At 43.5% G+C, this 27,459-nt stretch overlaps 2 protein-coding genes across 3 annotated transcripts in view; both read right to left on the reverse strand.

The window, feature by feature from the left end:
- LOC115547199 (mucin-2-like) overlaps positions 1 to 27,459 on the reverse strand; it is a gene marked incomplete at both ends in the record, with an annotated part of 211,274 nt that overhangs the window by 28,394 nt on the left and 155,421 nt on the right. The window lies entirely within an intron of this gene.
- On the reverse strand, positions 908 to 26,607 carry LOC115547243 (uncharacterized). Of its 2 annotated transcripts, XM_030361312.1 has the most exons (7): positions 26,271 to 26,600; positions 7,835 to 7,947; positions 7,113 to 7,232; positions 3,393 to 3,414; positions 3,087 to 3,116; positions 2,273 to 2,444; positions 908 to 1,615 (listed from the first exon to the last, which is right to left on the reverse strand). In XM_030361312.1, exons 1-7 carry the CDS (start codon positions 26,329 to 26,331, stop codon positions 1,516 to 1,518), a joined length of 618 nt encoding a protein of 205 aa, XP_030217172.1. In that variant the 5' UTR covers positions 26,332 to 26,600; the 3' UTR covers positions 908 to 1,515. The 2 variants fall into 2 exon arrangements, with proteins under 2 accessions (XP_030217172.1, XP_030217173.1); XM_030361313.1 differs by lacking the exon at positions 2,273 to 2,444 and having other exon boundaries at positions 26,271 to 26,607.

Raw genomic sequence — 27,459 nt, forward strand, 5'->3', positions numbered from 1 at the left:
TATGTTAAACCAGCTACCTGAAACAGGCCTCAGGTGAACAGAGTAAGTGGGCAGAATGGTAAATCAGGCACGCCAAATTCTTTTACCCAGGTAAACCCCCGGTCTTTCTTGGCTTAAGCGGAAATGGCAAAGTGCCAATGTTTAACTTTAACTAATCTACAAAATCATAAAACCTTAAATGGTGTTTTCCATTATGTGGAGAAGAAACCATTCATAACCATTGATCCAATGTTGTTAGATTGAAACATCTCATCAGAAGTAGCATAGATAGATAGACTGAAATAATTACATCATTATTACATTACTATTGTGTGTGTGTGTGTGTGTGTGTGTGTGTGTGTGTGTGTGTGTGTGTGTGTGTGTGTGTGTGTGTGTGTGTGTGTGTGTGCGCTGATGCATGTTTGTCTGCGTGTCTGTGTGGAGGCTTGAGAGAAATAGACAGAGAAGAGGGGGCGAGAGCGATATTATATTATGTTATAGTATCGCTGTTATAGCTATATTTATCTACGACAGCAAAACAATGATAATAATCAGCGTCAGTACCATCTCTCTCCACGAGGGGGAGGCAGTAGACAGCGTTTGGCTCACTGTACTATCTCTCTGACATCAAACCTAGACAGTCAACTTTGCTTTATGAATTTCAGGATTCAGAGATTGTAAGAAGTGCAAGACTGAGATTATTTGCAATACTAGTCAAGCCAATTTATTTATGAAGCAAAGAACAATCAGAGTTGAACCGCATGCTGACGTTTCTGTGGTTAGTAAATTCCCTTCTGTGAGTCATCATCACGCCAAATCGGAAGATTAAAAAAACGCCCCCTTGCCAATGTCTCAAGAACACAGCCCATGCTGAACCCTTAACCGTATACATAATCCATCCAGAAATCAAAGAGACAGGAGAATAACATGCATTTATATCTAATAGGGTTTATTGTCTTGATCCTGTTAAAATATATATATATGTGAGTATATAGGCCTAGAGTTTGAAATAAATTGTAGAATTTTTGTATAACTTATAGATACTGTATATATTGATTTTTTTTAAGTCCATAGTCGTAAATTAAATGCAATATTCGAGAGAAAGAGAGTACAAAATTCAATTCGATAATAAGATTCATTCATATACACGTGACTCCAAAGTGCACGCCCTGGTGCAGCATGAAGAGCTTCCACAGCTTCCACATCATTACATATGCCTCCCATGTTGATCAGCAATCACAGTTCTACACTGGATTTATAGTATTGTTTTCATTTGAACATTGTAACTCACTCCACTTGACCAGCCTCATCATCATCATAATAATAATAATAATAATAATAATAATAATACTTTGTCTAGTATATAATAATATAATATTCATATTTTTATAGATTTATAATATTCAGCCTATTCAGATTTATACATGATCCCGTTTCTGTGTTACTGGACCAAAATCACTCCAAAGTGCACACTCTGGTACAGCATTAAGAGTCTGCCAGCTTCCACAGCCAATAGAACTCAACCTTGTCACGTGTCTAAACGTCTAGCATCGCTATAACCTCTGGTCTTCCATCTGCTCCCCTTCCGCTTTGTGGTTCGTTTGAAGAACACGCTCCCTTGATCCGCTCCAACCAACTGCATTATTAGAAAGTGAAAAAAGGGCATCATCATAAATAAACTGCATGTAAATATTTCCACCATATCAAAATGTATAATTCAAAGGAAAAAAGATCTCTTATTTTAAAGGAATAATTCATTAAAAAATTCTGTGGCGCACAATAATCTCAAATTACAGTTTACTATGATATCCATAAGACATTGTGTGGCAAAGCCTTAGTATCAACATTATCTACTTCAACAGTAAATCAACAGTAACCAGTCAGACCACATCAACCTATTGATTATCTTTCTATCGTTTGGTCTGTGCATACACTTCACTAAACTATGTAGGCCTTGCCTCTATCGGGTGTTTAATCCATATTCAATTAATTCAATTAGTAATCAACTGTAGGCTAAAGAGTCTTCAATGCACAAGAGCACCATAATATTGTTCGAGCCCTCATAATATGGGTTTCATACAGCCACACTGAACATCCAGAAGAATAGATGTAGGCTTACAAACACACACATTAGATTCACAGTAAAGAGCGACAAAATTTTGCGATCTAGGTGAAAATAATGTTTAGCCAACAGTGTGAATTGCACATGGATTAATTGGGTGAAGATGGTTCCTAATTACTGGCTGCGACAATGAGGACATTGGACTGTGATCGAAAATGTTGTTTGCAATACCCCTTTTTCTTTCTTTTCTTTTCAAACGCAATGACCACCGCAATGACCACCGCAATGACCAACGCAATGACCACCACAATGACCACGACAGTCCCGACCACAGTCCCTGCAATGCCCTCTGGAGTCCAGACTACAGCGAGAGCCGGGCTGCTGGTTGTGGGGTCAATGTGTTCTACAAGCAGAAATACATTGAAGGGTTATTGACAAATCCTCTGAATCTGAATCAACGCATAGTTAGACCACACACTAATGGCTACCACACTCAGCCTCCCCCAACAGGGTTGCTTAACTCTGTTGAACCCATATGACCATCTGTGTAATTGTTGACTATATTTCAAATTAATCTACCGATTTGGGTGTTGAATATCTTGGTTCAGGTTTGGCAAACACTAAAGATTGTTCTAATTTTACGAGGTAAATCTATGTGTTACTTTGGAATTCATGGTTTATATACTATACAAAGCAAAAAATTGGATCCAGAATGAGAACATTTGCTCATGAAATGAAAGTTTCTGACCAACAATTAGTTTCAGATTTGTAGGCGGGTATAGCTGTAAAAGTACAATACTGACAGGTCAAATTAAATGTACCGCACTCAAAAGACTTCACATTAGATGACCAAACAACAAGAACAACCAAAGTTCAGTAGAAAAAGAGAAAACATTTAAAATTAAAATAAATAACGACCACATTTGGCGTAGTCTAATTCTATATATTAATTGTAGACATTCGTAATCTACCAGATAACTAAGACAGAAGACAATAGGTTTGCATGTTGCTATTTGTGGAGTTGGTGAAAGTAATGCATCCCTACCTTGAGGTTCTGGTGCAGCAGGGCAGTCAGCTGTTGGAATGAACATGCAAAGTAAACATTAACTAAAACTTAAAACCAACCATTCATATAATTCAACTCATACTAATTTTATCCCCAAGATATTGGTTCCATCAACACATCAGATTTACAGAAAATTATTTTGAGAAAATATAATTTTGTTTTACATTGAAATAATGTTGACATTGGAATAATATTTTAAGCAAAAATACATGAATTCAAAATTAAATATTTATGTTTATTGCTGATAATATATATCAAATACATCAAGTATAAAAATAAACTCACTGGGGCAGCAGGTTGTGTGGTGCTACAATGAGAGTAGAAAAGGAACATGGGATTTACAGGATGTAAACTCTTCAAGTCAACTCTTAAAACACTTTCTGGGACCACTGACTCACAGATGTATATTCCATTTGGTAGTGTTGCAATTTGGAAGTTGTAGAACCGATTCGATAGCATTGATGGCTTCTAGCTGACGTCAATACCTCTTTATTAAAGATCCCATGCCATGCTATTTTATGGATGCTTTAATATAGGTATTAGTGGGCCACAAACACAGTATTCAAAGACGTCCCCGAAATTCAGCCGTGGTGCAGAGTTACAGCCACTCCGAACCAGTCGCACATTGAGCTTCCCCCAAACGCGCTGTTTCGGTGGGTCAAGGCAGGTCAAGGAGGGGGGTGGGGGTGTGGCCCTGAGCAGCTTGTAGCCACAGTTCCATTCGCTCTGGTTATGGTGGGCGTGTCAAGGCAGGTCAAGGAGGGGGGTGGGGGTGTGGCCCTGAGCAGCTTGTAGCCACAGTACCATGCGCTCTGTTTACGGTGGATGTATCGCAATGGCTCGTAGAAACCCATATTATACATAGATATCTATCTAATATAATATAATATATATTGTCACCTGGCCCTGAGCAGCTTGTAGCCACGGTACCATGCGCTCTGTTTACGGTGGATGTATCGCAATGGCTCTTAGAAACCCATATTATCCATAGATATCTCATATAATATATAATATATATTATCACCTGGCCCTGAGCAGCTTGTAGCCACGGTACCATGCGCTCTGTTTACGGTGGATGTATCGCAATGGCTCTTAGAAACCCATATTATACATAGATATCTATATCATATAATATATATTATCACGGCCAAAAGCTGTGTGAGCCTCCAGACGATGGGCTATTATGAATCTCAAACGACCGGGTCTTCTTCAGATTGATGTGGAAGTGGAAGAACCAGAGACGTTGGAGAACCCGACGAAGTCCTTTGTGATCCATTATATCGTCTGGAGGTGCACACAGCTTTTGGCCGTGATAATATGTATTATTTGATATAGATATCTATGTATTATATGATATTATTTAGATGTAGAGCCCCAGGACTGTAACGCAAGTGTTGTACACTTCCTTGTTATTTGGATAACCGTTCTGCTGTTGGTGTGATGGCGCATAACACGTCGGACTCTCGTCTCTGGTATTTCTACAACGAGACTCGTATTGGGGGTTATCTCAGCCATGGTTGAGAATGAATTGGGGGAAAGGAACTTTGGCTTTGACTCCCTCAAGAACATGAACCACGACATGGAGGAGAAGGGGATTGTTGGCCGCGAATGTATCCGGCGGGAGACGACCGTGGTCAACAATCCCTTTCTCCTCCATGTCGTGGTTCATGCCTACTTCAGGGAGTCAAAGCCAAAGTTCCTTTCCCCCAATTCATTCTCAACCTTGGCTGAGATAACCCCCACTACGAGTCTCGTTGTAGAAATACCAGAGACGAGAGTCCGACGTGTTATGCGCCATCACACCAACAGCAGAACGGTTATCCAAATAAAAAGGAAGTGGAATAGTCCTGGAGCTCTATATCTAAATAATATCATATAATACAGAGATATATATATCAAATAATACATATTATCACGGCCAAAAGCTGTGTGCACGTCCAGACGATATAATGAATCACAAAGGACTTCGTCGGGTTCTCCGACGTCTCTGGTTCTTCCACTTCCACATCAATCTGTATTAGACAGAACCGCGCGCTGCCTGCTGCCTGCTGCCGGCGCGAGGCACCACCGCCCGGCTGCCCGCTGCCGGGCGGTGGTGCTTCGCGGCGGTGGTGCCTCGCGGCAACCGGCGGCAGGCAGCATGTCGCAGTTCATGTACTTCGATGTCGTTCTGCCATTGCATTCAAAATTCTGTAACTAGCCTGTTTCTACGAACTAAGCAACTACCGTACACGTATTAACATTTAGCACTAGCTCAATCACGACTCCTTCAGAATTCTTGTGGGTGGTTACGAACCAACCAAGTGGGCAGAGCCATGTATAATAATTTGACAACGCTACGTCACAGTGTCACCTTATCCAGATCAGCTCATTTCTTCTGCCTTTTTCCTTTCATTGCCTATTGCAGGGGTACTCAAGTAGAAATGATGAGGGGCCACAAATTTTTTTTTCAGTGACTCAAGGGGCCGGTCGGTATACGTGTGACTGAGGCCGATATATGCTCTGTTTTAGACGTAACGCGTAAGCACGTAAGATACATAACCCCCCCTTGCGCGGTAAAATAACCCCCCTTACGTGCTTAAGTGCGTCGGCCAAAATTCCTGACTATGCGACTAAAACACTACGGCCCTACGCAGCTCGCAAAGACTGTGATTGGCCAGCTAACCACATCCTTTCAGGAGTCTCACATTTCCGGTTTTACAGCATAATAGCGCCATTTTTAAAAGGCCGTGACAGAAGCGAATGAAGAATTTTGAAGAAGGAGAAGAAGAAAACACAAGAACGAATTATGATAATTATAAATATAAACAAGCCAGCGATTTCCACTTCCACGCCCACAGATTCGTTCGTTGCTCCCCCTACTGTTCTGGCGGAGAATCCCCTTGCAACACGCGCAATCCTTAAGGAACCTTAAAGGAACCGTAAATCAAAACTTGTCTAAAACAAGTCCCTTGTGTAAATTACATGCTTACGTCTCTGCGTCTAAAACGACCCTAAATCGGCCTTGACTGCTGCTGAGATGGACTGTCTGCCTCGAGTTTGGGAGGGCTGGAGCGGTCTGTGGGCTGGAGTGCTATCTGTTTATCGTTGCAACCCCCAGCCTCGTATTGAGATCGCGGCGCGCGGTTTCAAAATAAGAGCGCCCAGCACGTTTTTTTTTTTTTTTTTTTTTTTTTTTTAATAATTATAAAACTTTTCAAAACAGCTCGAGGGCCATTAATAGACACCCCGCGGGCCACAAAAGGCCCGCGGGCCGCTACTTGAGTATGACTGGCCTATTGCATTCAGCAGACAAACTGCATAGATTTCAAACTTACCACAGCTCACAAACTTATTCAGACCTATGTTATTTAACAAACAATAGGAAAAATGTGATTTTAATGGCATGGGCTCTTTAAGTATTGCAATTGCAAAATAAACATTTCTTGTTCCTGCTTTCACTCGGACAAAACGGGTGTTAACCAGTCACCAAGCCAAAGATTGGGCATCAGACTGGCCCTTATATTCAAGGGGCTATTAATGATTGACCTTTTGTTTTAGTAGATAATAAATAACAAAATGCTTGGGTGGAAGTGATTAAGTGTCAAGTCATCTTTTGGACCAGAATGTAACAATAGCGATGTTCACCATTTATTTTACTTGCAGTAACATAGCCTTACATCCTACTTTTCAACAATAGGCCCGCTAAATATGCAGAGAGAAACCTTATGTGAGCTCGGAGGACCAGGTTGGTCCATGGTTATACAGGAGTAGCAATATCACAAAACTATTTCTTATTTTAATGAATAGGCTACTCATGAAACAAGGAATAATCCTGATATAGTGGCTATGTTGTGAAGATATGATGCCAATGTTTGGAAATCAGACTCACGAAAGGTTCAGAACTGACATATTTAAACACTGTGCGGAGATTGGGTCAGTTCCAGCTACAGAAAACATTCAGAGATGACAACAATGCACAGGGCTTCCTGTCTGAATGGAGTTCAAGTACTGAGGTTCGTTTACCTTCGGATGGCAATCAATTGTAACACAAACTTTCTTCAGGCATCCAGGCAACGTGAGGAAGGAGTCAGATGAGGATATATTTCCATTATTGGGATCTCCGTCAGTTGCCAGTACAGTGCCCTGTAGTTCAAGCGTACAGGAAGAACGTGTAGGACTTTTAGACATGATTGACACACACATTGATACACCTTAATTTACCTAAAAGTTAAACTAAACACATCACAAAAACATCTTATTTGTTCTCCAAAGTATTGCGTGGTCCTTTGCCAAATCATCTAATACGGCGCGTTTCCATCGTTTCCTTTCCACCGTCTTGGTACCCCAACGGAGGAGCACTGAGAGATAAATATGGCTAATCACTGCTTAGTCGGGACCCCGCCCACATTTGGCGGAGGAAACGCGAAGCGTACCGCACCTATTCATACTGAACCGAACCCGCCGGTGGAAACGTGCCATAAGAACACTTACTGTAGCCATCCCAGAATTGAAAATGGTGTCGGCCTGTATGTCACTCCGTGTCAAATTGAAGTACAACGTTGCTGCTAGAAATGGCAAATAAATCAATGCTTTGGAGAAGTGCAACATAACCCTAATGTGCAACATAATGCCACTAAAACAGTAGGCTATTAAACTCATTGAATAAAATATTCAGCTGCTCATTTTAATATCAATCACAATCATTCAGTAATCCAATAATCCACCTTAATAAATGTTTAACTTACATTAGAATCAGCCCAGCTGTATTCCCAGTCTGCATTGCTGACAGGGTTTAAGATGTTGTACGTCGTTGCTTTGCCCTGATGGGTGACTTTGCACGGGTCACCAAATACGCCAACTGTAGATGAAAGAGAAAGGGTGTCTAACTATATCTATAACAAAGAATATAGGGACATCAATATGAACCTTTGTACAATCATTATTTTTTCTTATCCTTGAAGAAATGAACCTGAATGAACACGTGGTAATGAAGAGAAAGATGTAGACCTGACACTGACAGACATTAAACGATAGGCCTACCAAATAAACGATGAAAGCATTTTTAATTAAGGCTAAGAAAAAAAAAAGACGGCCAGGCTCAATACAAATCTAATGAAGCCAATACATATTAGGAGGTTGATTATGAATTGGCCTAGTTTGAATTCTTGGCAAAGCCAAATAAAAGGAGGCTCCTTTATTAGGCTTGGCCAAGAATCCCAAAAAAAGAACCACAATAACTCTTGTTTTTAGTCAGGCTGAACGGAAGCATGTGGAGGCCATTCAGAGAGCTAAGTATTTGCCTGTCATAATTGACTGTATACCTGACAAAAGCCACACTTGGCAGTAATCCATTGTCAAGCATGTGGTAAACAGTAGAAAGATGTTGGGGAGCATTCTGTGGGTTGTTGTTTTCGTCCATGACACAACTTTGAAAGACATGTATGATACTTTCATAAGCATCTAGAAAAACTCAAAGTAAACATCTCTGACAGTCGTGGCCAAACAAATCACAAAGAAAGCCACCTGCAGAGGAAACATCAGGGTGTACATCAGAGAGTGCTGGACACAAAGGAAGGAAATCCAGTGTGAGCCACACCTTAAACCTGGTGATCGGTGACTCAGCCTCTGTGCAGTCAGTAGGCTTCGTTGAACTTTCCCAGGGACTTGACAACCTGCTACTCTCTGCAACGTTGGGACATTATGCCAGAGCATTCACAGTTGACCCTCAAGAATCGGCCTATAACCAGACGGGAATGCAGAATAGACAATGCTAAAGTCCTCTCGTACCAAATGCTTTAATTTGTGGAACCCTTGAGTGCGCTTACCACACATGCCATAGAGTAAAATTTGGAACAAAGTGGTAATATACCTCATCCTCTATTCATGGCACGGACCGGAAATTGCGTAACTGAAGGACACCAAAGCCTCTGCCGTGATTCCCCACACCAAGTCTTTCTTTACGAGCCTGGCAAACAAGACACTGGACCTCAATTTAGCTGTAGATCCTAAGCTGAATTTGCTAAAACAAACAGATTCCTAAACCTCATATGGACTCGGGAAACAATATCTAGCCCTTCCTGTGAGCCACACCACTGGCTCACAGGAAGTCACCTGCAGAACTGTTGATCAACAGAAAACGGGGCCACCAGAGGCCTGTGGGGTGTTCCACAAAGCCGGTTTTATCACATAACCGGGTAAGTTAACCCAGGGTTTTCGGTAACCCTAGGTTTTCCGTTCCAAAAGGATCACGGTGTGTTAGTTGCTATAGCAACATATGCTCTGAATCAAACCTGGTCGGACCAGGTTTTGCGCAGGTTAAGTTTGAAACATAACCCGGTTTTGGGTATTTCAACCGGCGTTCACCGCAGATTTCATGTGTTCACAATGGCATGCCCTTTTGATGAGAGAACTGCTGATATCAGAGCGCAAATTATACGTGCAATCCACCGGGAGCGATTGATAAGACCACGGCTCGACATCTTGGCATATTGGATGACTTTTTGCTGGAGTGGAGAGATATAGATTCTCGCGCAAATCTTTAATACATATAAATAGCCTTAGATAGCCAACACTACCAATCGAGGACCTGGCCTCAGTTCACTCCAGACTATTTGCGTAGCCCTCCGTTTTTTTAAAATGGTAGTTTTATCTAGGCTATAATGCTGGAGATGCTGAGCACATCACAGTCGTTTCAGATGACCCATCCAAGATTTGTATCGGCCTCCTATCATACAAAGAGCAATATTGTCTGAGTAGCCTACTATGCCGAGAGGCATTTACAACATAAAGAATAAAATAGTCCTAACGGACTTGCATCCACTGGAGAATGTTCGATCGTAGCCGGCGGCTTCATTACAAGCACTGATCCATCTTGATCTGTGAAGTTGATGAATTGTCACTTTTAGGTTTTCTACCCAGTTACCAAAAAAAGAAACATTTGGAATAGTATGCGCTGTGGCAAGCACACGGTTTGCATGTGTTACTTCGAAGGCAAAAAAAATCTAAAATAGGCCACAAGAAAACACAAAAACCTACATTCAACCAGTGTGGGGTATGGCCCATGACTCTCTGAGGTGGTAGGTACCTCCAGGTAGGCCTACCCCCTCCATGCCAGGGCGCCCTGAATTTATGCTTATTAACAGCTCCTCCACCGGGGTCAAGACAATTTGAGGGCCAGATCCAGTCTGCCGACGGTCGGCCTTTTCACGATTGGCTTAAAAAAATGGCTTATTTAAATTTATACCAATACGATGGTGGGAAAAGCTTACCAGTTTGTATGTTTTTTATACTTCATTTTTATACTTGATCTTCTGACCGCTTGGAAGCAATCGGAGTACATATTGTTTTAGAAGAAAGGGGTTATGTGGTAGGATCTTTAAGAATGCTTAACTGGGATATTTATATATTCATGGCTCAAATATTAAGGATCATGCTTTTGACGTGTAACTAACGCATTTACGCGGTCAGCGATCCGCTGCCAGGCTTTGGTTCTCCGGGTTCCAGAGGTTTTAGCGTTCCCTTTTCTTGTGATAATGTCCTTCTCCTCGTCATAGCTCTCCAGGAGAACCTGGAGTTCCATTTCATTGAAATAAGCGGCCCGTTTCGCCATATCGATCAGGGTTTCCATGATCCATACATCACGTCTTTTTAAGTTTGGCGTGGACGCGCACAACCCTGTGTTAACCAACCCCGAGTTGATTGAACTAATGCATAACCGCTGCTGTGGAACCGAAAACTCTGGGTTGGTCGGCACAGGGTCAATCAACCTAGAGTTCAGCGTTAACTCAGTGTTTGTTAAACCTCCGTTCGTGGAACACCCCTCTGTTTCTGGTAGCTGGTTTAACATACTCTGAGTTTAATCCTGCGCTCTGAGTTGGTTGACTCAGAGTTCAGGGTTGAAAAGCAACTCTGGGTTTTCGGTTTCAGAACAGGTGATCAGCGTTGGCTTAATCAACTCTGAGTATGTTCACTCTGGGTTGAGGGCGTGCCTGTTGACTATGAGGAGCCATCATCAATGGATCTCTGATAACATGATCAAACATGGACCAAAAGCGTAGATCCACTTACTTTTCCCCCACGGAATTGGAAATTCTAATGAACGTGTATGCCGAGCAGTTACCCATTTTAACAAAAAAAAGCAATACCGCCGCGGCAGCGAGAGCGCGAGAGAGAGTAAAATAAATTAGTAAAATAGAATAAGAGGAAAGTTTAATATCTTCCACTTATTCAATATGTAAATTGTGTGTGTGTGTGTGTGTGTGTGTGTGTGTGTGTGTGTGTGTGTGTGTGTGTGTGTGTGTGTGTGTGTGTGTGTGTGTGTGTGTGTGTGTGTGTGTGTGTGTCAATTTACGCAACCCCGAGTTGCCCCACGAGGACTTGGCAGCAAATTAAGTACAAAAATATAGTTTAAACAGGTAAACTAATATTTAATTGAAATCAAATAAATTGTGCTGTTTTGCCTGCTCTACCTAATTTAACAGCTATATTCAACATGTATTATATATTTGTATACTATATTTAAGCGATATACTATCTTGGAGCGATTTTATTTTATTTTTTGGCTCTAGGGGCCCCCCCCCCCCCCGTGGCCCGGGGCCCCCAAACAATTGCGGCAGTTTCCTGGTATGCCTAATGGGATGCGGCGCCTCTGGGTTTTACTTCAGTGAACAATGCAGACGATTATGCTGAGCATGTGCATGTAGAGAAGAACAGCATCTGGTTAAAAGCAGTACCAGGGTCTTTTCTGCCTTGCATTCTTAAAATGAGTTTCTTGACTTGCAGCAGTTATAGGTCCGTGGTTAGTCAGCTACTCTGATCATGGGAAAGCCACAACGTTGAAGTGACTGTACCACAGAGCGGGTGGGATGCACGGGGCGGATCATTCTGCACATGCGTTAATTGCGATAAAAAATAAAAAATTAAACTTAAAGCATGCCCCCGGTGCGTTTGACAGTTAACATGGGGGTTGAGAAGGTGGTCTAAATGAATGATAGATTGCGCTGAAAAACGATAGCGCTCGTGTAGAAAATTATCAGGAAAATAAAGTATATCCAGCCGGGGTCTTAATAATCGTTCCTCAAGGAGATTCCTTCTGAGGATCGCAGCCTCTACGTCCACAGGCTCTCGTAGAAAAGGACATGCCATTTCTAACACTTCCTTCTGTCGGAGAGCTGCCCTCAGCCTTAGATAACAAACTCAGAGTAGGTCTAACCACCTCCCGAGCAGGTTAGGTCCACGGCGTATGTTGCCGCAGCAACTAACTCTCGGTTGCGCTGAACCTGCTACCTGAAACGGCAAACCCAGAGTTTCCACTAACTCAGAGCGAACAAACTCGGGGTTGCCTCAAAACCAGCTACCTGAAACAGGGCTCAGAACTTATTGAATACCAAACTGGTGGTGACAGAGATACTCAAATCAGCAAGTGGAGCAAGAGGGATGATTGTCTCTAATATGAGCAAGTCACAAACAATGTAAATTACAACGATTTTGCAGTAGGGCCGAGCTCTTCGAGTGGCCAACGACGTGCGTCGCGACCTAGGTCGCATTGGTCGCGACGTAGGTCGCATTGGTCGCTGTGTTGGTCGCTCGTCTGGCTGCCGTTTTCTCGTCTGGCTCGGTCGCTCAAAGTCTATGGGCGGTCCTTAATCAGTTAATTTGCATGTTATTAACGGGTTTTTTGCGACAGTTGAAGTAGTACCAGAAAGCCATGCTCTCTGGCGAAAGCTACCTACAGCTCTTTATTGCTAATATTGTTTTAATGTTTTTATATTGAAGTACAGTTTAAAATGATGAAATCGTTGGTCTATCAGTATCAATAAAATACATAAGTTGTAATTTGGGGCGTATTCAAATAATTTATTTAATGTTATTTTATATCTTATATAGCCTATATATTTGTTTTGTTAAATGTCATTGAGCCTAATAAGGTATATTATGCACAAAGTTCTTCGTTATAGAGCGATAGGCTATACTTTAATATAAGAGGAATAGTTTGAAATCAATGCTACAGTGGCGCAAGCTGTGGTACAAGCGGTAGTGACGCTAAGTTATGATCCTGAAGACCGGTGTTCTATTCTCTCCACGGACTGATTCATTTTTGCTCTTTTAGTCAAACTTATTGACGCAATCGGCCTCTTTCATTTAACATTTTTGTATGATTTAGTACGATGGTATGGTATGATAATTATATGACGGGCTGCGACGCTGGCTGGTATCGGCTGGCTAGCTGCGACGACAGGCCAGCCGCGCTGGCTGCCACTGTCCGCGCTGGCTGCCACTTGCCGGCCGCGCTGGCTGCCACTTGCCGGCCGCGCTGGCTGCCACTTGCCGGCCGCGCTGGCTGCCACTTGCCGGCCGCGCTGGCTGCCACTTGCCGGCCGCGCTGGCTGCCACTGGCTCTGGCAGGCTGGCCGACTAGGTCGCGACCATAAAAGCGTCGCGACCCTTTTGGCGGCAAATAGGTCGCAACCAACCAGAGGTATGGCTGAATGAGCGACCTGTGGCAGCCAGCCATTGTCACCATGGCTGCTACCACAACCAAAAGCCTAGGTTATCAGTTAACATCTCATTGAACAGAATAAATATGGGCTACGTGCGTCAGTGTAATAAAAACGTACATGCAATAATATATAGCCTAGCTTAGATATTGATAGACCAATATGCCTTTTTATAATATAAAAATAAATAGGCCTTTTGGTCTATCCATCTATAATTAATTTTAAATTAACTTTGTAATACAGTCATGCGTATGAATTTGTATTGATTATATTGTATAGCCTTTTCTTTTTTAAATGTCAAAGACTAATAAAATATCCTATGAAGCAAATTATAGTGTAATATAGTTCTATAAAAAGTGTAACGTGTCTATCATAGAAGTCACAGTGGTGTACCTGTTGATAAGTGTAACGATGTTAATCATGTTAGCCACAGTGGTGTAAGTGGTAGCGATGCTAGGTTAGTAATCAAGGGGATGTGGGTACGAATTTATTCACAGTCAGATAGATTTTTGCTCTTTTAGTCAAACTTATTGACGCAATCGGCATCTTTCATTTTAACATTTTAGCAGGATTTAGTACAATGTTATGATAATTATACGACGTAATGACGGGCTGCGACGCTGGCTGGGTCGGTTGGCTGGCTGCGACGCAGGCCAGCCGCTGGCTGCCGCTGGCAACTGCCGCTGGTCGCTGGCACTAGCTCTGGCAGGCTGACCGACCAGGTCGCGACCATAAAAGCGTCGCGACCCTTTTGGCGTCAAATAGGTCGCAACCAACCAGAGGTATGGCTGAATGAGCGACCTGTGGCAGCCAGCCATAGCCAGCGTCAATAAGTTTGACTAAAAGAGCAAAAATCTATCTGATTGTGAATAAATTCGAACCCACGAACCCAGCATCGCTGCCAGTTACACCACTGTGGTTAACAAGGGAAACATCGTTACACTTATAATCAATGACACCACTGTGGCTTTTATGATAGACACCGTTACACTTTTTATAGAACTATATTACACTATCATTTGCTTCATGGGATATTTCATTAGCCTTTGACATTTAAAAAAGAAAAGGCTATAGGCTACAATATAATCAATACAAATTCATACGCATCACTGTATTACAAAGTTAATTTAAAATTAATTATAGATGGATAGACCAAAAGGCCTATTTATTTGTATATTATAAAAAGGCATATTGGTCTATCAATATCTAAGCTATATATTATTGCATGTACGTTTTTATTACACTGACGCACGTAGCCTATATTTATTCTGTTCAATGAGATGTTAACTGATAACATAGACTTTTGGTTGTGGTAGCAGCCATGGTGACAATGGCTGGCTGCCACAGGTCGCTCATTCAGCCTCTGGTTGGTTGCGACCTATTTGCCGCCAAAAGGGTCGCGACGCTTTTATGGTCGCGACCTAGTCGGTCAGCCTGCCAGAGCCAGTGGCAGCCAGCGCGGCCAGTGGCAGCCAGCGCGGCCAGTGGCAGCCAGCGCGGCCAGTGGCAGCCAGCGCGGCTGGCCTGTCGTCGCAGCTAGCCAGCCGATACCAGCCAGGCGTTGCTGCCCGTCATTACGTCGTATGATTATCATACCATCGTACTAAATCATACAAAAATGTTCAAATGAAAGAGACCGATTACGATTACGACTTTGAGTAAAATGGCAAATATATACCTGATCGTGATGAGTATCGAACAGCCATTGTGATGACTACCAACCTAGGGCCACTACCACTTGTACCACTGTGCCATTGACGTTTAGTCGTTGTACTTTTATTAAACTATATAACTCTATAACGAAGAACTTTGTACCTATACTTTATCAGGCTTAATGATATTTAACAAAAGAAATAGGATATGTATAATTTCGAAAATACATTATTTCAATATGCCCCAAATTACAACTAATATATCACTCTATAACGAAGTGCTTTGTGCATATGTAGCCGAGCTAAATTTAATTTTATTTTGTGTTATTTTTTTATCATTGTTCATACCTTTTTTTATTGTGAACTCCACCAAATATTGGTTCCTAGTTGTAAGTTGATTTCGTTGTTCCGTATGGCATGCCTTTTGTTTCCCGGGGGAGTGGTTTGGCGTTGCACCTGTGTGTCTAGCGTCAGTGAGCGCTGATGCACGGAGCTGGTGAGTTCCGTTTGTGTCTCTCTCCGTTAGATTTTTATGTTAACCCCTTGTTTGTTGCCCTTGAACGGCTGTGGTGGTTCACACTGCTTTGTGACGTGCTTTTAGGCACGCGGGAGAAACTCTGGTGCTTTAGACAATTTAATTGAACTGTTGGAAGGGTGGATTTTGATTAACTCGTAACCTAGCTTGAGCCGGTGGTAGCTTAGTTTTTTCCCGCCTTGATATTTCAAATGCGGTTGTTTTATCCGGTATGTGTGGTCAATTGTTTGCTTCCTTTGTTTTGTAGAGTGGAGAGTGATATCCCGGATTGTGTGTGACGCCCGTGTTGTTTTGTCTCCTTTGGAAAGGTATGCCTGTTATGTGTCTTTGTTTATGGTAAAATATGTAAAATGAGTGTGAGGAAAATGACAATTCTCTATTATATTTTATTTCCTTTATTAGTGTATATATTTAATATACTGTCTTTTTATTTAATTAATTTATTTGAGATCATTTTATGCTTTGTTTACATTTTTATAATTTATTCCTTACATGTATTTATTGAAAGTCACAGGATATATGTGTCTAGCGTGAGTGAGCGCTGATGCACGGAGCTGAGTGGAGAGTGATATCCCGGATTGTGTGTGACGCCCGTGTTGTTTTGTCTCCTTTGGAAAGAATAAACCTCTAGTACTCGACTCCTGTGTGTGCCTCACTGGAAGATACAAGACACAACGCAGAAAGACATTGGTTACAAATGGTGCCGTGACCCGGATTCTTCAGATCAGCCGCTGCAGATCGCCGAGGTTATGCTGTGAGCAAGTAAGCGTATCGTACAGCAAGCAGGAAGGATCCGTTTATTTGTGGCTGTGTTTTTCCACAATTTATTATTATTTTTCCTCAAATACAGTGTCCCTGTACAGTTAAATATTATTTTAACATCACATTTCGACTGTTATATTCCACCATATTCATTGTGTTTTAATTATAATGGATTTTACACGATTTGGGATGGGTAGAGGGTGTTTGCAACCAGGGAATGCAGAGCAAACTAGGACGCCAGGCATTAGCAGCCCTCAGAGTATAGATAATGGTACGCCTGTAGCAAGGCAGATGTTTTCCACTCCCGCCACTGCTGATAATGACACTCTGGCACAACTGCGTGACCTCTTAGGGGAGCTGGGAACCCACATTGGTAACACTGTTGTGAGTCGCATATTAGCCAACCAAACAAGTACCCCCAAACTCAATTGCCCACCCCCCATGACTCCCCACTCCACCATTCCATTCGCTTTGCCACTGGGGCTCCATTCACCACCTCCCATGACTTCCCCTCCACTCGAGCCCATGCCTTCCCCAGTTGATATGTCTCGACTAAACATCATGGTAAAAGCAGCTGTCAAGGAACCAGTGATGTTTAGAGGAGATGGCTCTGACAAATACACAGTACAAGAGTGGATAGAGGTGATGGATACTTACCTGCATAAAAATAACTGTCCAACCTCAGAGCAGGCCGATGAAATCCTCAGTCACCTTTTGGGACGAGCTAAGAGTATCGTTAAAGTGGGGCTGAAGAGTAGTGCCGATGTCAACACACACCCTGAAGTGGTATACGACATACTCAGAAGATACTTCAGTGATTCTCCCATGTCCAGCTTACCGATGGCTGATTTCTATTCTACACATCCCGATGCAAATGAGAACCCAGTAGATTACTGGGTCCGGCTCAATGCAGCAGCTGAGCATGCTGACCGGTATCTGGGGAAAAGTGGAGAAAAGAGGGAGACCATGTCAGCGCAAATTGCTATGATGTTCATCAGGAACTGCCCCAACCCAGAACTCTCCAGTGTGTTCCGGTGTAAGCCTATCAGCAAATGGTCAGCCGTGGAAGTGCAAGAGGCTATCGATGAACACCAGAGGGAGCACCAGGCAAGGAGGAGGCCCATTAAAGCAGAGAAGTTCAAAATGGTGACAGCAGCTGCCACTACCTGTTTACCTGTAGTTGAAGAGCTGACTGCAATGAGGGCTGGAGTTCAAGAACCTCCTACACAGCCAAAGGTGAGTGCAGTCACCTCTTCAGAAGCAGGGGCCTTAGAACGAGTACTGAGCATGCTGGAAGGCATCATGGCCAGAGCAGCTTCACCTGTCCAACGGCCGACCCCGTGGACACGCCCCACTTCTTGCCGTGTATGTGGTGACAAGACTCACATCACACGTGAACACTGCATGAAAGAGAACAGGTGCTTCGGGTGCCTGGAACCTGGCCACGCAAGGAGAGATTGCACACGAGCTGTACCACGGCAAACCCAAGCAGAGAACCACACACCTAACCAGGGAAACTAAGTCGCTCACACTACGGAGGGAAAAGTGTGAGTGTGTTATGTCAGACCCTCAAAACTGAAGAAGACTCGCGTTCAATATATGAAGAGAGCTGCAAGACTGCACCGAATGGCAGCGTCATGATTTTTCAGAATATACACAAGCTCGAGAAAGCAGATGATCTATTCTACACTGATGTGCTGGTTGATGACCAAGTTGCACTGCACGCAATGCTAGACACAGGCTCAATGGCTTGTACAATGAGTGAAGAAGCAGAAGAGGAGCTCCACAAGGCAGGGTTGCTCTCAGAGAATGCTCAGTCCAGCGAAGACATCTTTCTGGTGGGTTGTGGTGGTGTGCATGTGCGGCCCAAGTGCATTCATCAGTTAAAGTTGAAAATCTATGGACAAGAAGCAATCGTGCCCACATTAGTCGTGCCAGGTCAGCGTGACCAAATGATAGTAGGCACCAATGTGCTGAAACACCTGCTACGCCAATTCAAGCAAAATCCCAGCTATTGGCGCGTGATGAGTAAAGCTGACTCCACTGGTGAACCAGGCATCGAACAGTTCTTGAGCATGCTCTCGGGCATAACAAGATGGAAAGGTGACACTATCCCAGACGTCATTGGGACTGTGAAACTTACCAATGCAGTGACGCTGATGCCCAAACAGGAGCACATAGTGTGGGGAAAGCTTCCTGGAAAGGCTCCTATCTCAGAGGGAAGTACCATACTGGTGGAACCTTCAAAGTCCCACTCAAACCGGAAAAGCATCATGGTAGGGAGAACTGTGTCATCAATGAGTGGAGACAGGTGGGTTCCTGTGAAGGTCGTGAACCCAAGTGACAAGCCTGTAACACTGAGGAGGAATATGAAGTTAGCTGATGTTTCACCATGTGTGGCACTTGAAGACTTCGAGCTCGGAGTGGACCATGTCACCGACACAGAGCTAAAAGCACAAGGCCAAAGCGTAAGAGTAAGCACTGACCATGTCCCTGATACCTCTGTAACTACAACCCTTCAGGACAAGCTTGCTGGTCTTGGATTGAACGATATAGACATCAACTCTTGTGAAGTGTCCCTGTATTGGAAGAACCAGCTTGTGGAACTCATACAGCGGCATGGAGATGTGTTCTCCAAGGACAAGCTGGACTGTGGCCTGGCCAAAGACTTTGTCCACCGGATTCATCTGACTGATGAGCGCCCCTTCCGTCTAGCATACCGCCGTGTCCCACCAAGCCAATACCAGAAACTAAGAGAAGTCCTCTCTGAGATGGAAGAGAAGAACATCATACGCAAGTCATCAAGTGAGTGGGCTTCGCCATTAGTACTGGTTTGGAAAAAAAATGGAGAGCTACGCATCTGTGTGGACTACCGGTGGCTTAATGCTCGCACAGTGAAGGATGCCCACCCAGTACCCCACCAAGCTGACTGTTTGGCTGCGTTAGGGGGAAATACCATATTCAGCGCCATGGACTTGACATCGGGGTTCTACAATGTCCCCATGCATGAACAGGACAAGAAGTTTACTGCCTTCACTACACCAGTAGGCCTCCATGAGTTCAACCGACTACCCCAAGGCCTGTGCAACAGCCCAGCGAGTTTCATGCGCCTCATGATGAGTGTCTTCGGAGACCAAAACTTCTTGACCCTGCTGTGCTACCTTGACGATGTTTTGGTCTTTGCCCCAAATGAAGAGGAAGCCCTGAACAGACTCGAAATGGTCTTTAAGCGGTTGAGAGGACATGGGCTTAAGTTGGCACCGAAGAAATGCCATTTCTTTAGGCGAAGCGTCAGGTTCTTGGGCCACATCATTAACGAGAACGGAGTTGCTACTGATTCTGAAAAGATACAAGTCATCACAGACATGAGTGAAGCGGATTTGATGATGGAGGATGGAGTCACACCGTCAGCAAAAAGGATCAAGTCTTTCCTCGGTATGGTAATGTATTACCAGAGATTCATACAAAACTGTTCCAGCATGGCAAAGCCCCTGTTCTCCCTGACCGCCGCTGCCACTGGAAAGGCCAACGCAAAACGGGCCTCTCACTTCAAAAGGCTCAGCCCAGGTGATTGGACTCAAGAACAGAGCAACTCATTCAACCAACTAAAGGCTGCTCTACTGAACTCAGTTGTGTTGGCTCATCCAGACTTTGGACGCCCTTTCATTCTCTCAACCGACGCTTCATTGGATGGATTGGGAGCTGTACTCTCTCAAGTCCCCGAAGGAGGGAGCAAGGCACGTCCCATAGCCTTCGCAAGCAAGGCTCTGACTCGCCCTCAAATGAAGTATCCAGCTCATCGGTTGGAGTTCCTCGCTCTCAAATGGTCTGTGTGTGATAAATTCAGCCATTGGTTAAAGGGACATTCCTTCACCGTCTGGACCGACAATAACCCGTTAACCTACATCCTCACAAAGCCAAAGTTGGATGCTTGTGAACAGCGGTGGGTGTCGAAGCTGGCTCCATACGACTTCAGTATCCAATATATCCCAGGCAGCAAGAACATCGTCGCGGATGCCTTGAGTAGACAACCCTTTGTCAAGCCACGGGTCAGCGAGAGACTTATAGCAGAGCCGTATGGAGCTCTGCTGGAAGAAGCGCAGCAGATCCGAGATGACAGGATACAGGATGTGTTTCGGCTGAGCACCAACTGCCAAGAGGTCAAAATGGGTGGATCTGAAGTGGCATGCAGTTCAATGAGCAGTGAAGAAGTGACAGCCGTCCTGGATGGTCAAGTTGAGTGGGTTGAGGGACCCAAAGGACGAGTGATCTCCTGGCTGGCAAACAATGTGCATAAGCTCGTTCCACCAGGTGAAAGTGCCTTACCTGTCTTCTCCCTTAAAGAGCTCCAAGACAAGCAACAGGAAGACACTATACTGGCAAGAGTCATACACTACGTGTCACGTGGTAGTAGACCATCGAGGCGAGAAAGAGTCAAAGAGCCTCTCAAAGTCCAGAAAACTCTAAAGCAGTGGGAAAAGCTCAAGATGTTGGATGGTATCCTGTATAGAGTGATCAAAGACTCACTAACTGGGAGAAGGCGTTACCAGTATGTCGTGGCTGCATCACTGACCAAGCAGGCTCTGCAGGGTGTCCATGATGAGGCTGGGCACCAGGGACAGCATAGGACTCTATATCTTGCGAGGCAGAGGTTCTTCTGGATTGACATGGAACGAGATGTCCGTGAATATGTCAAGTCATGCAAGCGCTGTGTGGTAAGCAAGACACCCGAACCTGAAGGGAGAGCGCCTCTCGAGAGCATCAAAACAACAAGCCCTCTCGAGATGGTCTGCATTGACTTTTGGTCAGCCGAAATCCCAAATGGAAAAACTGTCGATGTCCTGGTCATCACTGACCATTTCACAAAAATGGCTCACGCTTTTCCATGTCACGATCAGTCAGCAAAGCAGGTTGCCCGTCAGCTCTGGGATCGATACTTCTGTGTCTACGGCTTCCCAGAGAGAATTCACTCCGACCAAGGAGCCAACTTCGAGAGCCAGTTGATCCGAGAGTTACTGCTGATTTCTGGTGTAAAGAAGTCGAGGACAACGGCTTATCATCCCATGGGAAACGGTGTGGTTGAACGCTTCAACCGGACATTGGGAAGCATGATCAGAGCTCTCCCTCCAAGAGCCAAGCAAAAATGGCCCCAGATGTTGCAGACGTTGACTTTCGCCTACAACTGCACTGCCCACGAGTCAACAGGCTACGCCCCGTTCTATCTAATGTATGGGAGGATCCCCAGACTCCCAGTTGACGTGATGTTCCACAATGTGGAGAGGGACTGTGACATCGCTGACTATGATAAATATGTCCTTAAACTGAGGGAGGAGTTAAAAGAGGCATTATCATCTGCTCAGGCCAATGCTGTCACCAGTCAGCAACACCAAACTGAACTGTACAACAAGAGGACCAAAGGTCATGACATCGCTGAGGGAGACCAAGTACTCTTGTCAAACAAATGTGAAAGGGGACGCAAGAAATTGTCTGACAAATGGGAGTCTGTCCCGTACATGGTGGTCTCAAGAGATCCTAGGTGTCATACCTATCGGATAAGGAATACAAGCAGTGGCCGTGAAAAGGTTGTGCATCGCAATCGCCTCCTGTGCGCAAACTTTCTTCCACTTGAGGTGGAAGATGAAGAGGATGTTGACGCATCGTTCACTGAGTCATCTGAGTCGATTCATGACGAGACACAAAGCCGCGTGTCAGATGTGGCGACAGGTGATGTCACAGAAGACAGGACATCCAGTTGGGTTCTGGATAGTGCTTCTGTTGTCCAAACATGTCTTGACGATGATGAAGAGCTTGGAGACATTGACCTGCGGGAAAGTGTTAGCCGGAGGTCAATGAGTGTGTCAAGAGTGGTCGATGAAACAGGCTGTAGCAATGACCCCCCAAGCACTGTGATCAGTGTTGTCTCCCGTATTAGAACAAGGGTGGGTAGGCTGGTGAAACCTGTAGATAGACTCATTCAGAACATGACCCAGAGGAAAATACTAGCTTGAGTGATGAACCTCTGTAAGCCATCAAGTACCTTGAGACAATTCTTTAATCCAGTGTTTGGGTTGAAAATGTGTTAGAGTAGCAGTGATAAATATTAGGTACTCCTTGTCTTTTGAAAGGTATATTTAAGTATTACCTTTATGAAGTAATGTGTAAGGTGGTGTAAAAGGCACCCTTTTTTGCAAGTGTACCCTGGAGGGTTGCGCAGCCCTCCTCGGCCATTTTCTCAGTAATATGAGTAACTAATGAGTTGCATAACGTGAATGTATTGGAGTGTTCTGCTAAAGTCTTAAGGTATTTTGGTGAAGTTCAGAGGGGAGTATGTAGCCGAGCTAAATTTAATTTTATTTTGTGTTATTTTTTTATCATTGTTCATACCTTTTTTTATTGTGAACTCCACCAAATATTGGTTCCTAGTTGTAAGTTGATTTCGTTGTTCCGTATGGCATGCCTTTTGTTTCCCGGGGGAGTGGTTTGGCGTTGCACCTGTGTGTCTAGCGTCAGTGAGCGCTGATGCACGGAGCTGGTGAGTTCCGTTTGTGTCTCTCTCCGTTAGATTTTTATGTTAACCCCTTGTTTGTTGCCCTTGAACGGCTGTGGTGGTTCACACTGCTTTGTGACGTGCTTTTAGGCACGCGGGAGAAACTCTGGTGCTTTAGACAATTTAATTGAACTGTTGGAAGGGTGGATTTTGATTAACTCGTAACCTAGCTTGAGCCGGTGGTAGCTTAGTTTTTTCCCGCCTTGATATTTCAAATGCGGTTGTTTTATCCGGTATGTGTGGTCAATTGTTTGCTTCCTTTGTTTTGTAGAGTGGAGAGTGATATCCCGGATTGTGTGTGACGCCCGTGTTGTTTTGTCTCCTTTGGAAAGGTATGCCTGTTATGTGTCTTTGTTTATGGTAAAATATGTAAAATGAGTGTGAGGAAAATGACAATTCTCTATTATATTTTATTTCCTTTATTAGTGTATATATTTAATATACTGTCTTTTTATTTAATTAATTTATTTGAGATCATTTTATGCTTTGTTTACATTTTTATAATTTATTCCTTACATGTATTTATTGAAAGTCACAGGATATATGTGTCTAGCGTGAGTGAGCGCTGATGCACGGAGCTGAGTGGAGAGTGATATCCCGGATTGTGTGTGACGCCCGTGTTGTTTTGTCTCCTTTGGAAAGAATAAACCTCTAGTACTCGACTCCTGTGTGTGCCTCACTGGAAGATACAAGACACAACGCAGAAAGACATTGGTTACACATAATATACCTTATTATGCTTAATGACATTTAACAAAACAAATATATAGTCTATATATAAGATATAAAATTCATTATTTGACTGATAGACTGATAGACCAAAGATTTTATCATTTTAAACTGTACTTCAATATAGAAATATTAAAACAATATTAGCAATAAAGAGCTGTAGGTAGCTTTCGCCCTTTCTGGTACTTCAACTGTCGCAAAAAAACCGTTAATAACATGCAAATTAACTGATTAAGGACCGCCCATAGACTTTGAGCGACCGAGCCAGCCAGCGACCAAAACGGCAGCCAGACGAGAAAACGGCAGCCAGACGTGCGACCAACACAGCGACCAAAGCGACCTACGTCGCGACCAATGCGACCTACGTCGCGACCAATGCGACCTAGGTCGGGACGCACGTCGTTGGCCACTCAGAGAGCTCGGCCCTGCTCCGATTTTGTGTCACTCAAACTGTAATTTATTTACGGTCCCTAAGTGGAACCCCTTGGAACCCCTTGGTTCCACTTAGGAACCGTCAATAAATTAGAAGTTGAGGGAGAGAAAAACTAAGAGCGACGGTCAGCCATCAGCTGACCGTCCTCTACTGTCGAAGCCCCTGGATCCGGATTCGAGGCCCTGATCACCTTCTATACCGGACAGCTTCTCTATGTGCCACCGCATACAGACAGTACGAATCAAGGGGATCACAGTACAGATAACTCCATCACATGACACTTCCTTATATATATATATATAGTCATTCCTGTCAAACACAACCATAATGATATAAGTATGACCACATTATAACTAGTAATAACCTCGAGAACACACTTACACTTTACTACACCTATGTTTTTATTATTTAACTTACTCAAACTGTTTAAGTTTCCCTTATTAATACTACTGACTATTTATTTTATTATTATTTATCGATGCCGCGACTTATTTTTTACGTATTTAAATTTGTAGGCCTACCAATATATGCTTTATCTTGTATTGTTGCTGCTATTTGGCTGTTGAGGAATCAAGCCCAAGAATTTAACTCTTAAAATAAGATGTAAGTAAGGATGTAATAAAAGCAATTCTGATTCAGATTTTGATTCAGTAGTATCTTTGTAAACCTGTCTACGTAGCGGTGTGTCAACATTCCATCGGATATAAACAATATATTGTTTATACCTATAGGTATAGGTATAGAGTAGTAAACCCAACTTTGATAATGACTACCGACCTGTGGCCTTTACATCCCAGGTCATGAAAGACTTTGAGGGGCTAATTCTCGCTCAACTACAGGCAGAGGTCAGTAAGTGTACACTGACCTGCTTCAGTTTTCATACAAACGTCACAGAGTGGTAGACGACGCCACACTACGATGCTGCACGGAGCTTACTGTTCTACACCAACGACTGCAGGAGCACAAACCCAGACATTACATACATCAAGTATTCTGACGACACTGTCATCGTGGACTCCACCAACTCATCAGACCAGTTACAGTCTGAGCTGGCCACCTTTTCAGACAGGTGCAGTCGGAACTGCCATGATCTCAGCATCACCAAGACAAAATAACTAATAATAGACTTCCGTAAGGCCCCAGCCGATAGAAAGGGTAGACACATATAGATGCCTTGGGACAACAACCGACCACTAACTCAACTTCAAAACAAATAGTGATACCATCTTTTTCCTTCGCAAACTCTGCAAACTCCAGGTCCATCAATACGTTCTCAAAGGAATTCAACAGATGTTTCATTGAATCCATAATCACCTTTAACATCACTTCCTGGTTTGGAGCACTGTCCAACATCCATAGGAACCCACTAAACAGAATCATCAAACTGAACAGCAAAATAATTGGACAACAGCAGGAATCACTCATCAATATATACGACAAAAGGACTAAGCAAAAAGCAACACAAATCACCTTGGACATCACACACACTCTACACAGCCAGTAGGCCTATTGCCTCTTACCCTCAGGCCACTGACACAGGGGCCCTATAGTAAGGACAAGTAGCCCTGGCAAGCTTTGTCCCGGCATCCATAAGACTTTTGAATGGCTGAACCCCTCTTTGAACTGTATCCTCTCGTGTTAATACCTGGAATCTTTTTTAATTATTTATTTATTTATTTCCCGCGTGTTTGTTTATTGTATGCACTGTTTGGTATGGACACACGCTGCTGCTCCTCCACATGTGAAGTTCATAACGGAAAAATAAAGTTATTTTGAATTTGATGCGAGTCGCGTAGACCTCGCATGCACGTAGGCCTGTTGTCTGTATCGGTTGATATGCGAGACTTCCTGAATCCTCCGACGCCAGCCGCCAGACTTGCGATTCAGGATTCAGGAACAGTTGCATGATGGAATTAGTTAGTCTCCCTTTTAAAAGTGTGTTTCACTAAATAAACTTAATCAAAACTATCCTTTCAAATAAATACACGCTCTCACTCCAAATATACCTACCACGCTACAACACTTACCAGCGGTCAATAAGGCAGATAGAAATAAAAAAACTTTCCTCCGGCCTAAAGAAAGGTCCATTCTGACAAGTTCAAGATGACGAATTCGATCCGAGTGGTAGGTCGTCTCGGGCTAGGTATGACTCGGAGAGTGGTAAATGTCCAACTCGTTGTTTATTCTGAGAGAGACACAAGGTTAACGAGCTCGCGTGTGAACCTAGGAAGTGGGCGGAATGGTAAATAAGCCATGCCTATAAGTTCACCGAGGTAAACTTTTGGTCTGTCTTGGCTTTAGCGGAAATGGCAAAACAAAGTGACCATGTTTATAGACTTTAACTTGTCAGAGAGCCGCAGGGAGCCGCTCAGGGAGCCGCTCAGAAAAGAGGCTCTGATGTGTTTGGAGCGGGACGCAGAGGAGCAAGGGAGAGACATGCGACGAAGAGCAGTCAAAACCGGAGAGGAGCAACGATGATCTGTTCTATAAATATATCATACATAAATAAAATAATATCATTACTAAATAATTATGCTGGCTTTATAATAATAATTACAAAGAGTAATATTTAATTAATGCGCTGTGCTGTGATGCGTTTTCATCAGTGTGTGTGTGTGTGTGTGTGTGTGTGTGTGTGTGTGTGTGTGTGTGTGTGTGTGTGTGTGTGTGTGTGTGTGTGTGTGCGTGCGTGCGTGCGTGCGTGTGTGCGTGCGTGTGTGTTTGCAGGACCGGCGCTCGGCATGGGCGGCAAATGTGTTGGGGGCGCCCTCTGTGGGGGCCCTTAATTAATTAATTAAAATATACGAAACAAGCGAAATAAAACCAATATGTTCCCAAATGGAACGGAGAAGGGAGGGGCGCGGGATTAATTGTTAGGGCGCACTGAAACCTTCACTGTAGTACGCAGGACAATGTGCATTTAATGCCTGTGTGCCTCAATTTGATCTAGAACACAGACGACATCAAAGTTACACTTTGATGTCAAAATACAAAATCACATTAAGCATTATAAGAAAATGAAAAACAGCAGTCATTTAAAAAAGGTACTATTTAAACAGGGGAACGGAATTATTAAATAAAAAGTAGTGCATTATGGGTAATTATTAGGTGATACAGAGAGAAAGTATCTTAGAGAGGTTTTCCGCAGGTCTCACATTGTCGATTCATAAATAGTTAGTTACATAAGTAGTTAAAGTTATGTTGGAGTACAGATTC

Source organism: Gadus morhua, chromosome 7, assembly GCF_902167405.1.
Source record: "Gadus morhua chromosome 7, gadMor3.0, whole genome shotgun sequence".
Classification (NCBI taxonomy): Eukaryota; Metazoa; Chordata; class Actinopteri; order Gadiformes; family Gadidae; genus Gadus; species Gadus morhua.